The sequence below is a fragment of the Budorcas taxicolor genome, chromosome 3, assembly GCF_023091745.1.
Source record: "Budorcas taxicolor isolate Tak-1 chromosome 3, Takin1.1, whole genome shotgun sequence".
Classification (NCBI taxonomy): domain Eukaryota; kingdom Metazoa; phylum Chordata; class Mammalia; order Artiodactyla; family Bovidae; genus Budorcas; species Budorcas taxicolor.
In genome coordinates, this window is record NC_068912.1 from 29873967 (window position 1) to 29888498 (window position 14532).

The following is a 14532-nucleotide window of genomic DNA, read 5'->3' on the forward strand; positions in this document are numbered from 1 at the left end:
CTCTGATCCCATCTCTTCTTCTCTTCCACCTGCACAGCTCTTGCTGATGTTCCTTGGGCATAGAGCTTATGGCCATCACGTGGTTTTGGTGCTGATGCTGCCCCCAGATCTTCACCTGGCCGGCTCCTTTTCATCTCTCAGGTCTTGAAGTGTCATTCCCACCGGGATACTTCCTTGACCTTTATCTGAACTGCTCCCCACCCCCATTAAACCAGTATTAATATTTTCTTCTTCCTCTTCTTTTAAAAATTTTTTTTATTTTTCTTTTTATTATTTATTTATTAATTTATTTGGCTGCACCAGTATTAGTTGTGGCATGTGGGATCTTTAGTTGCAGCATGCAAACTTTTAGTTGGCGACACGTAAGATCTAGTTCCCTGACCAGGGATCAAATCCAGGCCCCCTGCATTGGGAGCATGGAGTCTTAGCCACTGGACCACCAGGGAAGTTCCAGTCTTGTTTTCTTCTTAACGCATATCACGATTTGATATTTATTTATGTATACTGCCTCTCTCCTTTAGAATGTTGAGGTTCCATGTGGGTGGGACTTTTTCTATCTTGGTCACTATTTCATATCCCCAATGTCTAGAAAAGATGCCTGGCACATAGGCCTTCATTAAATATTTGTTTAATGAACAAATGAATGAAGAGATTTATGGACACTAGTTTTCTCACTGGGATAGTTGCAAGTTATAGAGATACTATTTATACTGTATCTGCCAAACTTAAGCATTCAGTATTGGTCAGGTCAGTTCCTTGGGGGCTTTGAACTCTGCTTTATTCCCTCTTGGAGAGAAATAGTGTTTATTGAAGGAGGATTCCCTAAAGGATGTGCCATCCATCCATTCCTCCGGGTTAATTCATTTATTCATTCACCCAATGTTTATCGTTAAGAACCCGGTATGTGTTCTAGATAGCAGGGATAAAACAGTGAACAAAACAATCAAAAAGGAAAAAAAGAAACCTAGAGTTTGCATTCTAGTCCATGAGGCATACACTAACCTCAGTAGATAAATGATATCATGTGGAAGGTGCTCTGTGGAGAAAACGCAAGGCAGGGAAAGAGGGAGTAGTGGGCAAGGCAGTTGCAATTTTAAATAAGATGGTCAAGAATAGCCTCATTAAGCAAAACCTTGAAGTAGGCGAGGGAGCCATGTGGGTGGAAAAGATGGTGGGGAGAGGGAAGAAGTGAGGTGACGTTTACAGGGTGGATTGGAGTAGCTGCAAGGAGGCCAGCATGCCTGGAGCAGAGCAAGTGAAGGGTGGGAGAGGAGGAGGAGGTGAGGCAATCTGGAAATCACAGAGGCCATGCAGACCACCAGGAGAACTTAGGTTTTTATTCTGAGTGAGCTGGAAAGCCATCGGAGGATTTGAGCAGAGAAATAACATGCTATGACTTATACCATGGCTATCATGGGGACTCTCTGTCTTTGGAGAAAAGGGGGACAGTGTTGGAAGCAGAGAGAACATTTTGGAGGCTATTGAAGAACTTGCACAAGAGACAAAGGTTGCTTGGACAAGGGTAGTAGAGGTTAAGACGGTGAAAGGAAGATTCAGGATATGTTTCAGGGTAGAGTCAACAGGATTTACTAAGACGCGGGTGGGAGGGGAAAGCAATAAGAAAGGGAGAATATGAAACCAAGCTTACTAGGGACATGTAACAGGATTGCTTAGCAGTATGGAAGGCCATTCTGATGTTTGAAATCATGATTTTAAAATGAAACCAGACAGTCTGATGGAATGATTTCTCCAGGAACATCTAGCTGCTCCAGTGCAGGCAAAGAGTAAATGAATATTATGGTTTATCCAGAACTGGAGTTTTTCAAGGCAAGGTTGAGTGAGAGAAAGGGAGTGATATTATAAAGATGGATTGTAGGATACAGTTCAGTCAAGGAAGGAAGTGAAGCTCAGAGAGGGCTCATGAACAGTGAAACACTGGCAATGAAGATACTTAAGCAAGTCAGCTGGAGAAAAGAGGGTTTACATTTGAGATTTCAAATGTAGTATAACTTCTATTAATGACGGGGTGGTAAGGTAGAGGGAAATGAGGTCTTTGGAAATGACGAGGTCAGAGACTCAGACACCGGAGCGCTGATATCATCCAGGGTGGAGACGGCATTCGGAAGGAGGACAGAGAAGGTGCAGGTGTCGGGGGAGTGGCCCTCAGAAAGCGTGGGAGCTCCACCCCTTTCCACATACCTTGCCCTGTGCGTTGCTTCCACCTGGCTGTTCCTGACTTATATCCTTTTATAATAAACTGATCTAGTGAGCAAGATATTTCTCTGAGTTCTGTGCGTTGCTTTGGCAAACCAGTCAAATCCAAAGAGGGGATCACTGAAACTTCCAATCTATTGTGGTCACTCAGAAACACAGATGATGACCTGGACTTGCAATGGGCATCTCAGGTGGTGAGGGGACAGTCTTGTGAAACTGAAGCCTTAATCTGTAAGATCTGATGCTATCTCCAAGTGGACAGTCTCAGACCTGAATTGAATTGTAGGACACCCAAATGGTGTTAGCATTGCTGATTGGCAGGGAAACCCCTGGCTCCAGTTTAGGAACTGGATGCTCAGACCTTTTAGCAGGTTTTCTCCACACTTTATATTCCGGACTCCCTAAGCACCAGGAGTCTGGTTTCTCTCTCATGCTTTGTTTCTACAGAGTCTGGTTAGTAGGGGGAGTGGGCTTGACCCAATCTTCTTCGCTTCTCAAAAGCACACCTTTCAGAGAGCGCATTAAGGATGGGCCTGTAGCACTGGGGATGAACTTCATCCTCTACTCCCGAAAGTTATGAGAATTGATGAGAGAAGTCAGGACTGGTTAGATAGCCCTAATGCAATGGTTGGCTTGTGTTTTAAAGTCTCTCACTGGGCTGGGTCTCCACTGCTGTGCGAGGGCTACTCTCTAGTTGCGGTGCTTGGGCTTCCCACTGTGGCGGCTTCTCTTGTTGCGGGCCACAGGCTCTGGGCATGCAGGCTTTGGTAGTTGCAGCAGGCGGTCTCAGTAGCTGTGGTGCAGGGACTTAGTCCCCCCCACGTCGTGTGGAATCTTCCCAGACTAGGAACTGAACCTGTGTCCCTGGCATTGGCAGGTGGATTCCTACTCCTTGGACCACCAGGATAGTCCCAATAGTGTTTTGATTATGTAAATATTGCAAGGGAAAAACTAACCCAAGGTGAGCCCGAAGTTTTGTGTGATTGAAAGGTGATTCAGTAAGCTGTTTAGGAAAAGAACCAAGCCCAAGATTCTGGGAGCTTTCTGTGGTCTGGTGGGTCGAGGAGGTGTTCAAAGAGGTTATCTAGGATTGAGATAGTCAAGGTGGAAGGGTATATCTAAGTAAAAGCACTGTGACCAAAATAAAGACAAGCTTGGGGCTTCACTGGTGGTCTAGAGGTTGAGAATCTGCCTGCCAATGCAGGGAACACGGGTTGATCCCTGGTCTGGGAAGATACCACATGCCTCTGGGCAGCTAAGCCTATGCACGACAACTACTGAAGCCCACATGCCCCAGAGCCTGTACTCAACAGAAGCCACTGCAATGAGGAGCCCATGCACCACAACAAAGATTAGCCCCTGTTCAGTACAACCAGAGAAAGCCCACTCCGAGAAAGCCCAGCAATGAAGACCTAGCACAGCCAAAAATAAATCAATCATCTGAAAAAAAAAAAAAAAGAAAAGACAACATTCTGAGGATGAGAATCCCCCATGGGCAGTTGTAGACACAAATATTCTATAAGGGCAAGCAGAATCATTTTCTAGTGATGTAGATGGCATATCCCACAGAAGAGAAAGGGAAAAGTGCCAAGAACTCAAGACAAAACAGCTTGTGGTGGTGGTGCTCAGGGAGGGTGAGAGGTGGGAAGCAAGTAACAGGCCAAGGGCTATTCACCAGCAATTGCATTGAAAATTCATGCACATACAGGGAACTATATTCAATATCCTTGATAAACCACAATGGAAAAGAATATGAAAAAGAAGGTTATGTATGTATGTATGTATAACTGAATCACTTTGCTGTACAGTAGAAATTAATACATTATAAACCAGCTATACTTCAATAAAACAATTTTTTAAAATGTGTACATGGACCTCCAGATGGAATTTCTCCTATTTATGAACCACTCCAAGAATGCAGAGGGAACTGTCCCCTTAGTGGACTTGAGATAAGAGAGCCCAGATCTGAATCCCGTTTCTTGAACAAGCAGACTCACTTATCTTCTGTTTCCTACCACGAAGGGCAGTCTGGTCACGTGTATGAGAGGGTTGCCCAAGGCCAGTCAGGCAGATTTTCTTCCCTAAAGGGACTTAAATCCCTGTCAGTCTCCTTGTGGAAAAGTACAAGTTTTCTCACAGATCATGAAGCAAATAACTAATTGATCTCTAGGGAACTTTCTTTCTCCCAGTAACTTGAAGCTTAATTGCAAGATCTTCACAGATCAATGGGGTCATCCTTAGATTCTAAAAATACATTGGCTTCTTAAAGATACATGCATTGGAGCATTTTTGTATGAGAGTGTTAAGAAATCAAATAATACAACTGCCAATCTCTACTATAAGCCAGAAAATTTGATTTAGAATAGTATGGAATCTTACCATTGTTAATACATAGACATGCCACCGACAACTACATTTCTCAAAGCCCTTTGCTTCTCACCCTCCGCCCACCATCTGAATTCATGTAAATCCCGCTTCAAGGAATACGTGTGACACAGCACATGCCAAGAGTGGGCAAGTATCCTCTTGCTAGAAGATAACTCCCATCTGGGGGCCCTTGTACTGAAGACTGCCTTATCTCTCCCAGCCACCTTTGCATAGCACAGAAGTGAGACAGCAGAGGCTCCCAGATGAAGTCTAAACCTTGCCCACATAGCTTAGTAAATATTTATTAAGTACGCAAGGTGATTCCATGTGTTGACATCTACCATCCTAATAACATCATTTGAACTTAATGAGTCTTCGTGGTATTTTAAAATTTTATGTATTTTTGGCTGTGCTGGGTCTTCATTGCTGCCTGTGGGCTTTTCTCTAGTTGCAGAGTCAGGGCTACTCTCTAGTTGTGTGAAGGCTTCTCATTGCAGTGGCTTCTCTTGCTGTGGAGCACAGGCTCTAGGGTCCACAGGCTTCAACAGTTGCAGCTCATGGGCTCAGTTGTTGGGGCTCCTGGTCTCTACAGCACAGGCTCTATAGTTGCTTAGTTGCTCTGTGGAGTGTGGGATCTTCCTGGAGCAGGGATCAAACCCTTATCTCCTGCATTGGCAGGTGGATTCTTTACCACTGAGCCACCAGGGAAGCCCTTTCATAGTATTTTACTGCTATCCTCTTCTGCAGAAAAGGTAGTAAGGAAACCTCCTAGAGGGCAACTAGGCACCATTTGCATCAAGAACTTAAAACTGTTGGGATTAGCAGATGCAAACTACTACATAGAGAACGGATAAACAACAAGGTACAGCACTGGGAACTACACTCAATATCCTGTAATAAACCATAATGGAAAAGAATATGAAAAAGAATGTATACATATACATATTTTTTCATATTCTTTTCCATTATATGTATATACGTATATATGCTGCTGCTGCTGCTAAGTCGCTTCAGTTGCGTCCGGCTCTGTGCGACCCCATAGACGGCAGCCCACCAGGCTCCCCCGTCCCTGGGATTCTCCAGGCAAGAACACTGGAGTGGGTTGCCATTTCCTTCTCCAATGCATGAAGGTGAAAAGAGAAAGTGAAGTCGCTCAGTCTGACTCTTAGCGACCCCATGGACTGCAGCCTACCAGGCTCCTCCGTCCATGGGATTTTCCAGGCAAGAGTACTGGAGTGGGGTGCCATTGCCTTCTCCGATATGTGTATATATGTGTATATATATGTATAACAGAATCACTTTGCTGTACAGCAGAAGTTAACACATCGGAAATCAACTACACTTAAGACTAAATTACAAAACCTTAAAACTGTTATCCCACTTCCAGCAATTAAGTCCAAGAAAATAAACACAAATGCCATGACATAGGCATAAGGATATTCATTGCAGTATGTATAATTGTGAAAGAAAGAGCACACAAAATGATAAATAAAACAAATAGTTTAATTAAGGTATACCCACAATAGGGTATTATAAAACTACTAAAATGACATTTTGTATGAGAAAGGGCTTAAGATATTAATAAAGTGAAATGCAGGATATAAAACTGTATACAATATTACCCCAATTTGGAAAAAAATTGTACATTTAATATATTTGCACACACAGAAAAAGACTAGAAGACAACTGATCCACATGGAAGAAGTTTTTTTCCTTCTTTATAGTTTATGACCTCCAAAGTTTATTTTATCACAGAATAATTTTAAGAACCAGAGGCTAAGAGAACCAATATTTGAAATACCCAGCATGTGGAAGGCACTGAGCTAGGAATCTGACCAATTATCTAAGGTCCATAGCAGTCAGGAGAGGTCAGGTAGCCCTAGTGGTCAAGAACCCGCCTGTCAATGCAGGAGACACAAGAGATGTGGGTTCGATCCCGGGGTCAGGAAGATCCCCTGGAGACGGAAATGGCAACCCACTCCAGTATTCTTGTCTGGGAAATCCCATGGACAGGTGCTGCAGTCTATGGCGTTGCCAAGAGTCAGACACAACTGAGCACACACACAAGCATCTCAATGCCTAGTTTACAGATGAGAAACTGAGGCTCTGTTACGGAAGCCTGGGATCCCTATTTCCCCAGGCCTTGGACTCATGCCCAGGACAGTGCCCACGTCCCCTGCTGCCCCACATGCCTCACCAGTATGGTTCCTGGTAGGCCCACGGGAGGGTTGCAGTGAAGGTCACTGACAAAACAGAACTGTGTACAGCTTGCCCTAGAGAAAGGCCTTATTTTGCTTTCTAAACTCTTCATATCTTCCTCCAGAAGTAGACAATTTCCTCCCCTCTGGAAAAGAAACACAGGCCTCTTCACTGGGAAGGTTTGAGCTCCACTGTGAAACAAGTTTTTATCCATGTGTCCAGCTCCACATGCCTGTGCCCTCTGAGACCATGGTATCGGCTGTCGTGCTTATTGGTTTGGCATTTTGTCAGGCTGTGAGCAGAAGGACAGGGCAGAACGTCACACCCCCACCCCTTCCACCAGCTGGCTTCTTGGTCTCTGCCCTGGATACTAAAACCAACAGGCTGTGTCCTCTGGCTATCAACCTGAGGACGAGGGGAGATAGAGTGGAAGGGGGGACAGCAAATATCCCAGTTATGTGACCAATCGGGACTACCTGGCAGCATATTTGATCTTCTGTAACCTTATTTTGCCACACAGTTGGGGCCTCCAGGCGGCTGGGAGGCCCATTCTAACCCTCAGCCTAACTGTCGGCTGAGTTCCAGGTACTGCCTTGGTGAGGGGCGTCCAGTCCCCCCAGCTGGCTCTCTTCCAGGTAGGTCCCCAGGGACACTAACTGCAAACTCTCATGGAGGAGAGGTGGAATTTTTCTCCACTTTTCTAAGGACATTCATCACTTCTGTTCCCTCCCTGAGGCAGAGACAGGAAGTGACTTAGATGGGGTCAGTGACATTCAGGACTGGAGCAAGCTGCCTGGGTCACCACTCTATCTTCCTGCACCACAGTTCCTGAATTAAAGAACAGAACTACCTAGGGGCTTTTATCTAGGAAGAGACAGAAGGGGACATGGGGAATGACACATGACATGCAAAACAGGGGGAATAAACTGGTCCTTTCTGAAAAGACCCTTCATCTCTCTCTGCAGTCACAAAAGGGGACTACATGTTCAAAGAGGTTACAGAAATACTGGGTTAAACAAAGTTTAAAAGTTCCTATAGGACTTCTCAGAACCTTTAAGTGCTCACAAATACTGTAAAGGTATTATAATGGAAAGTGTTTCTTAAACACCAGTCAATTAGAGAACCAAGGATTCCATAAGCACCAGGAGTCCAATGAACACACCTTGAGAAGTGTTGTTACAGGGTGGGCCTGTAACACAGAAAAGGCCCCAAATAAGCCATCTACCACTATCTTCAAAAGTACAGTAGGGCTGTGGCACTGCCATTTGTTAGTGGTGGAAATACAGAGTGCTAACTTTGAAAATAAACAACTCTTGATGCATTTTAAAAAAGTGCAGTCGGATCAAGCAAGGTTGTCATTCTGTACTCTCCCGTCTGTACTCAAGAGTTTGTGGTATTTTTCCACTTGCTGGTCGAAGACCCTGGAAGAAAATCCTGTCTGGATAAAGTTCACTGGAGTCAGAAGGTATTTGAGTGCCAGGCCCCTGAACTCAGAAGCCAGAAGAGGGGCAGCCTCACTGCTGGGAGACAGGGGAGAATCCTGGCCCATCCAGGCTCTCTGGTTCTCTGTGCCGGCCAAGGCCACACTGTCTCCCATGGGTAACAAGTAGGGCCCTACACGATTTTCCTCCCCAGTTTCCAGAGAAGGAAATTTCTCATTTGTAGACCTTAAGTATACCGGAAAACCCGAAGGGGTAGTTACTATAGTCATCATCTTCTGGGACTCAGAGGAAGGGACTGCCCCCTCCCCTTCTCGGCTGCAGACATCTGGGAACAACTGCTTCTTGATTTGCAGAGGATGGCGGGAGGGCTGCTTCTCAAGCTCCCCAGCCAGGTTCTCATTCTTGGTCTTCTTTGAGTCCCTGTCAGCTTGAGAGTGATCAGCATCTTCCTCAAGGGATTCAAACACGACACCCTGGGTTCTCAGTCTCTTGAGCTTCCTTTCTAAAAACAGCCACAGAAAACTTGGATTTCTGGAGGAGGAACTCATGTATTGCTGTACAGAGTCTGGAATCAGGGGCACAGAGAGCCTGGGGCTCAAGCTGTCCTGGAAGTAGTCCCTACAGGGTTGTCGCCGGACAATGGGCACCACCTGGCAAGGTTTTAGTGCTGCAACAAAGACACGGAGCTCTGAGTAGGAGGAATGGTCAGAGTAAGGGATGATGTGGATATCCGGGTGGGAGCGGTAGATCTTCCGGCTGGTGGGGAGGATGGCAATGGTAGGGTGGGTCTGGTTCCAACGCAGCATGGCGGAATGGCAGATCTCCATGTGGTCCACAGCATGGATGCGGCCAGCCTTCTCCTCCACTGTGAACACATCCGCCAGGCCCAGCAGCTGTACCAATTCCAGGCGCCGAGGACTCAGTACCACCCAGGTCTGAAACTCCAGGGCCAGCCGCTCCAGCAGTGACTCTTTTCCCAGGCTGTAGAGTCCTGAATAATGTTAAAGAGATTGGGGAAACTAACAAAGGAAGACAATGAAGCTATGTTACTGTAGTTGTTTGGTTGCTAAATCATGTCCAACTCTTTTGTGACACCTCATGGACTGTAGCCCGCCAGGCTCCTCTGTCCATGGGATTTCCCAGGCAAGAATCCTGGAGTGGGTAGCCATTTCCTCCTCCAGGGGATCTTCCTGACACAGGGACTGATCCCACACTGGCAGGTGGATTCTTTACCACTGAGCCACAGAGAAGCCACAGTGAAGCTATGTGCTTAGTCGCTCAGTCGTGTCGGACTCTGCGACCCCGAGGACTGAGGTCCACCAGGCTCCTCTGTCCGTGGAGGATTCTCCAGGCAAGAACACTGGAGTGGGTTGCCATGCCCTCCTTAATGAAGCTATGGGGGAATCCTAATAAGTCAACCAAGTGTTTTAATAAAAATACACAAAGTTAATGGGACTATCCCCTGTTTATATATGAGGAAGGAGGTGCATGTGAGCTAGGTATATGGAGGATGGGGCTTCCCAGGAGGCTCAGTGGTAAAGAGTCCACCTGCCAATCTAGGAGACGCAGGCAGTTGGGACAATCCCCTGGAGGAGGAAATGGCAACGCACTCCAGTATTCCTGCCTGGAGAATCCCATGGACAGAGGAGCCTGACGGGCTACAGTCCATGGAGTCACAGAGGGTGGGATGGGACTGAGCACACATGGAGGATGGGGTAGGGAGAAAGCTCACACAGAATCCACTCATTCATTCAGTTCGGCAAAGGAACGCACCTACCAAGCGTTTAGCACTGTGAAAACAACCAACAATCTCAGCCCTCAGGGAGTGTCATCTACACGAGGATCCAGAAAAAATGCATGTTAGAGACACGCACACAGTATTATGGGGCACAGAGAAGTATCTACCAGTTGATGGAGTTAGGGAAAGCTTCCTGATAACAAACACTTAGCTGAGTCCTAAATGATGGGTCCAAGTTAATCTGCCAAGGGAAGGGGATGGCAGAGAACATTTTAAGAGAGGTCATTTTGGTGTTTCTAAGGTAGAAAGAAATGGGTAAGAAAGGACACTAGAGAGGTGAGCAAGGGCCATATAACAGAGGGCTTTGCATGTACTGCTAGGGAGCTTGGATTTGATTCTGTTAAGTAAAGGTGAGTCATGGAGGAGTTGAAAGCAGGAAAATGGCTAATTCAAATCACAGGATCAGAGCAGGGTTTTAGAAAAAAAAAAAGTGGCAGCAATGTTATTCGAAGGCCTGGACAAGACTATATTGAAAGCAGAAGTACCATTTAGAAGGTCCAAATAGTACTTAGAAAGAAATGGAGGCCTGAATTTGGATAATGCTTATAACAGATATAGGAGATGCTATTTAAACAGTCATTCACAGACCTTTTCTGAGGGTGTGTTTCAAGTCTACAGTCAGATTGTGCCCTCCTTTAAAGAACCTGTATTTCCTTTATATCCACTTTATTCCTCATCATGGTTCAAAATCTCACTCTTTGGGCACAAATGTAGCTGATTTCTTCTCCCTATCCCCCCTCACCCTTTTTTTAAAAAACTTATCCTAGGCCCTTTACTACTAGACTTTAAACCCTCATATTTTATTCATTTTTCTATTCCCACTGCCTATCAGAATATTTGACACATAGTACGGGCTTATTGTATATCTGAAAAGTTAATCAAGCCCTTCTGTAGTACCCTCCTAGCCAGCTATGCTCCTCTAGGAAAATTCTGTGTTAAAAACTCCGAGAAGACTTAGGACTGGTATTTTCTTCATGAAGTCAAGCAATCCTGAAAGAGAATATCTCTCCATCAATTTGGTGTCACTCTAGAAGGTATACAATTTGTTTTCAATGCCTCTGTTTAAGCCTATTTTGAAACTCCTTTCAGAGTTGGGGCATATCCTTTTAAAATATTCATCATGGTGGCAAATCTTCCTTTTGTGGATTTATTACAATTTTGGAAACAATCAAAAAAGTCATTTGGCTTCCCTGGTGGTCCAGTGCCTAAGACTCCATGCTTCCAATGCAGGGGGCCTGGGTTCAGTCCCTAGTCAGGGAACTAGATCCCACATGCCACAGCTAAGACCCATCACAGCTAAATAAATTAAAATGTTTAAAAAAGGTATTTGGAATTAAATCTATTACATTTTAAAAAATAAAAACTGATTTTCATAAACTATCTCAAAAGGCAATTCCAGCTGCAATTTCAATGTATCTAATTACAAGCTTAACACTCACTTGAGTATCTACATTCTGATAAACTGTATTCACTTTCTAATAAATATCAAATAATATCAAATAAATATCAATAAATATCAAATTCCTCTATCAGGCATTAATCTAGGCATCTGGCAGATATCCGTAAGTGAAACAAAAAGCCTGTTTATTGTGAAATTTCCATTCTAGCAGGGGGAGACACAAACACGTAAGACTTCTTCCCACCTCCAACCATGCTCTCAAGGAATAAACGTGTGTGTGGCAGAAGTGGGGATAGGCAATCAACAATAAGCAACAGTACAGGAAAACATGAAGTCTGTGGGAAGTTGAGTGCCATGAAAAAGTGAAAAAGTTGAATTGGTTTAGGGGATCTGAGGTTGGGAATGTGGGAGCAGAGATGTACTTTTAAATAATAAGGTCAGGGTAGATTTCATGGAGAAAAAGAGATCTGCACAAAGACATGAAAGATGTAAGAACCCCCAAAGAAAATAGATTCACTAGTTCCATGAGTGAGAGAAAAAGGAAAACCCTCACCAATTTTTACGTTATGTTGTGGGTGCTTTCGAATGAGCTCAACAATCTGGCGGGCAGCTTCTTCTTGGGAAGGAAGAACTAGGTCTGGGTTGCAATTGGTATTGTCTAGGTATAAGGTATGAATCTGTTTCCCCAGCCTCAGGGCTGGCTCCTTCAGCATGGATGGTGTATACCGAAAATCACCTGGGAAAAAAATATGGGAGGCATAGTCAGAGACAAAAGCATAGAAGACAAGCCTCTCCCAATTCCAACAGCAGATGGGCATTTGCCTATTGGCATCTTGGAAAAAACTAGAGTCTAGCAGTGATCTAATGTAGCAGAGTTTCTTTGTGGCAATGTCTCCATCGTGCTCCTGCATTTTCATTACTCTTTGCAAAGTGGGTGTTCTTTGGAAGGAATGATACTAAAGCTGAAACTCCAGTACTTTGGCCATCTCATGCGAAGAGTTGACTCATTGGAAAAGGCTCTGATGCTGGGAGGGATTGGGGACGACAGAGGATGAGATGGCTGGATGGCATCACCAACTCAATGGACGTGAGTTTGAGTGAACTCTGGGAGTTGGTGATGGACAGGGAGGCCTGGCGTGCTGTGATTCATGGGGTTGCAACTGAGCGACTGAACTGAACTGAACTGTACCCTTAAAGAATGAAAAATTAATTGAGAAAGGGTCATTGTGCTCATGTGACATGAAGCTAAGAAGCCTCCAGGCTTCTACTATGAATCAAAACTACTCAAGAAAAGTAATGTTGGGAATTTTCTGGCCGTCCAGTGGTTAGGATTCAGTGCTTTCATTGCTGGCAGGACTGGTTCAATCCCAGGTGGGGGAACTAAGATCTTGAAAACCATAGCGCTTGGTCAAAAAAAAAAAAAAAAAGAGTGTCTAGGCTGGGAAAGTGGTAAGGACCCCTCTGGAAGCCCACCTGTGTAGAGGATGGTTCCAAAGTATCCTTCAAAGAGAAACATGACAGAGCCAGGGCAGTGATTGGCATCCAAGAGGGTGACCGTCATGGTCTCTCGCCCAACTTCATCTAGAGGCAGGACATGGCTCTCACCAACCTCCAGGGCTCGGATCCACTGCTTAGATACCTGAAGAAACAGCAGGTCATCCCAGGAAACACAGACGCCTCTCCCTGATACTGCCCTGGTTCAGAAGCTGTGATAGGGATCACAGTCCTCTCTTCCTCCTCCCTCTCTCTACCCCATTCTTCCTACAAGGCTAAATTAAGAGTGCTGAAAGCAAGTCTACTCAACCATTCCTCAACTTTCCAAATCATAATAACCCCTTGGAGTGCTGTGCTCAGTCACTCAGTCGTGGCCAACTCTTTGCCACCCCATGGACTGTAGCCCACTAGATTCCTCTGTCCATAGAATTCTCCAGGCAAGAATACTGGAGTGTGTTACCACACCCTTCTCCAGGGGATTTTCCCGACCCCGGGATCGGACTCAGGTCTCCCGAATTGCAGGCGGATTCTTTACCGTCTGAGCCACCAGGGTAGCCCTTGGGGGGAGTACCTGTGAAAAAAATTCCAGCCAGATTTCCAGAACCTACATCAGCTATGTCTACTGATTCAAATGTGGGAGGAGGGAGGCACTGGAGAATCTTACTCAGAACACTAGATGAATTCTTAGGAGCCAAGTTTGGAAAACACTGGCCTAGCTTATGTGAAGAAATAGGAACAGTTTCCTTGAAAGGCCTAGAAGTCCTCCCCAGTTTTATCGGGGAAACATCCCAAGCCGGCCAGTTGGAAACCACTCTTGTTCTGGGTTTAATATATGCACTTCTGGGTTCCCCAAAACTGTCGCTTTTGTAAAAATCAGTTCTCCTGGCCACAACTCTATGACTCCAAGGCTGACAGATCGGAAGACCCCACCCAGATGCCAGGACGAATTCTCCGAGGCCGACTCCAGCCCCCCATACCTGTAGGTGACGGTGCAAGAGGTAAGCCGTGATTGGGGAGCAGTAGAGGGGCCGGGTCCAGGTGCTAGTCAGACCCACCGTGTGGTCCGAGTGCATGTGGGTCAAGAAGAAGAGTCGGGCGGAGCCAGCCCGGCGCAGGCTCCAAAAATCCACAGCGATGGGCGTATGAGGGATCAAGACCCCGTTCATGGTGGCGGGGTTCGAGTCACCAGTGGGTTCTTCATGGGAACAGAGCTCCTGTGTGAGGCTCCTACCATGCCGCCCTGAAAAAAAAAATGCTCGGGCAAGAACAGGGCTAGAGACCGTAAGAAAAAGCCAGCCCAGTGAGGGAATGAATGGCCAGATTGGGCAGAAAGAAGGAAGTGACCTTGCTGGTAGGAGTTTGGATGGAATCTCAAACCGCAGAAGGCGCCCAACCGAGCGCCACTCCCCCGAACGCGCAGGACCAGGGGCAGAAGCCCGGCACTCAAAGCGCGCGCTGCTGGGCGGAGACAGGCCGAAGTAGTCAACTTCCGATTGCCCGCAGCAGCTCCGCCAGAGGGAGCCGCGCAGCCCCACCGGGAGGTGAGAGGTTGGCGGAAGGGCACCCAAAGGTCGGGATCCAGGCTGCGCTCGGCGCTCACTGGGAGAGGGTGATTGGCA

General features: G+C 46.0%; 1 protein-coding gene across 1 annotated transcript; it reads right to left on the reverse strand.

Moving 5' to 3' along the window:
• Nucleotides 1-8122: 8122 nt before the first annotated feature.
• DCLRE1B (DNA cross-link repair 1B) lies at nt 8123-14079 on the reverse strand. The gene is made up of 4 exons (XM_052638147.1): nt 13891-14079; nt 12893-13058; nt 11973-12155; nt 8123-9213 (listed from the first exon to the last, which is right to left on the reverse strand). Exons 1-4 carry the CDS (start codon nt 14077-14079, stop codon nt 8123-8125), a joined length of 1629 nt encoding a protein of 542 aa, XP_052494107.1.
• Between the last annotated feature and the right edge of the window lie 453 nt (nt 14080-14532).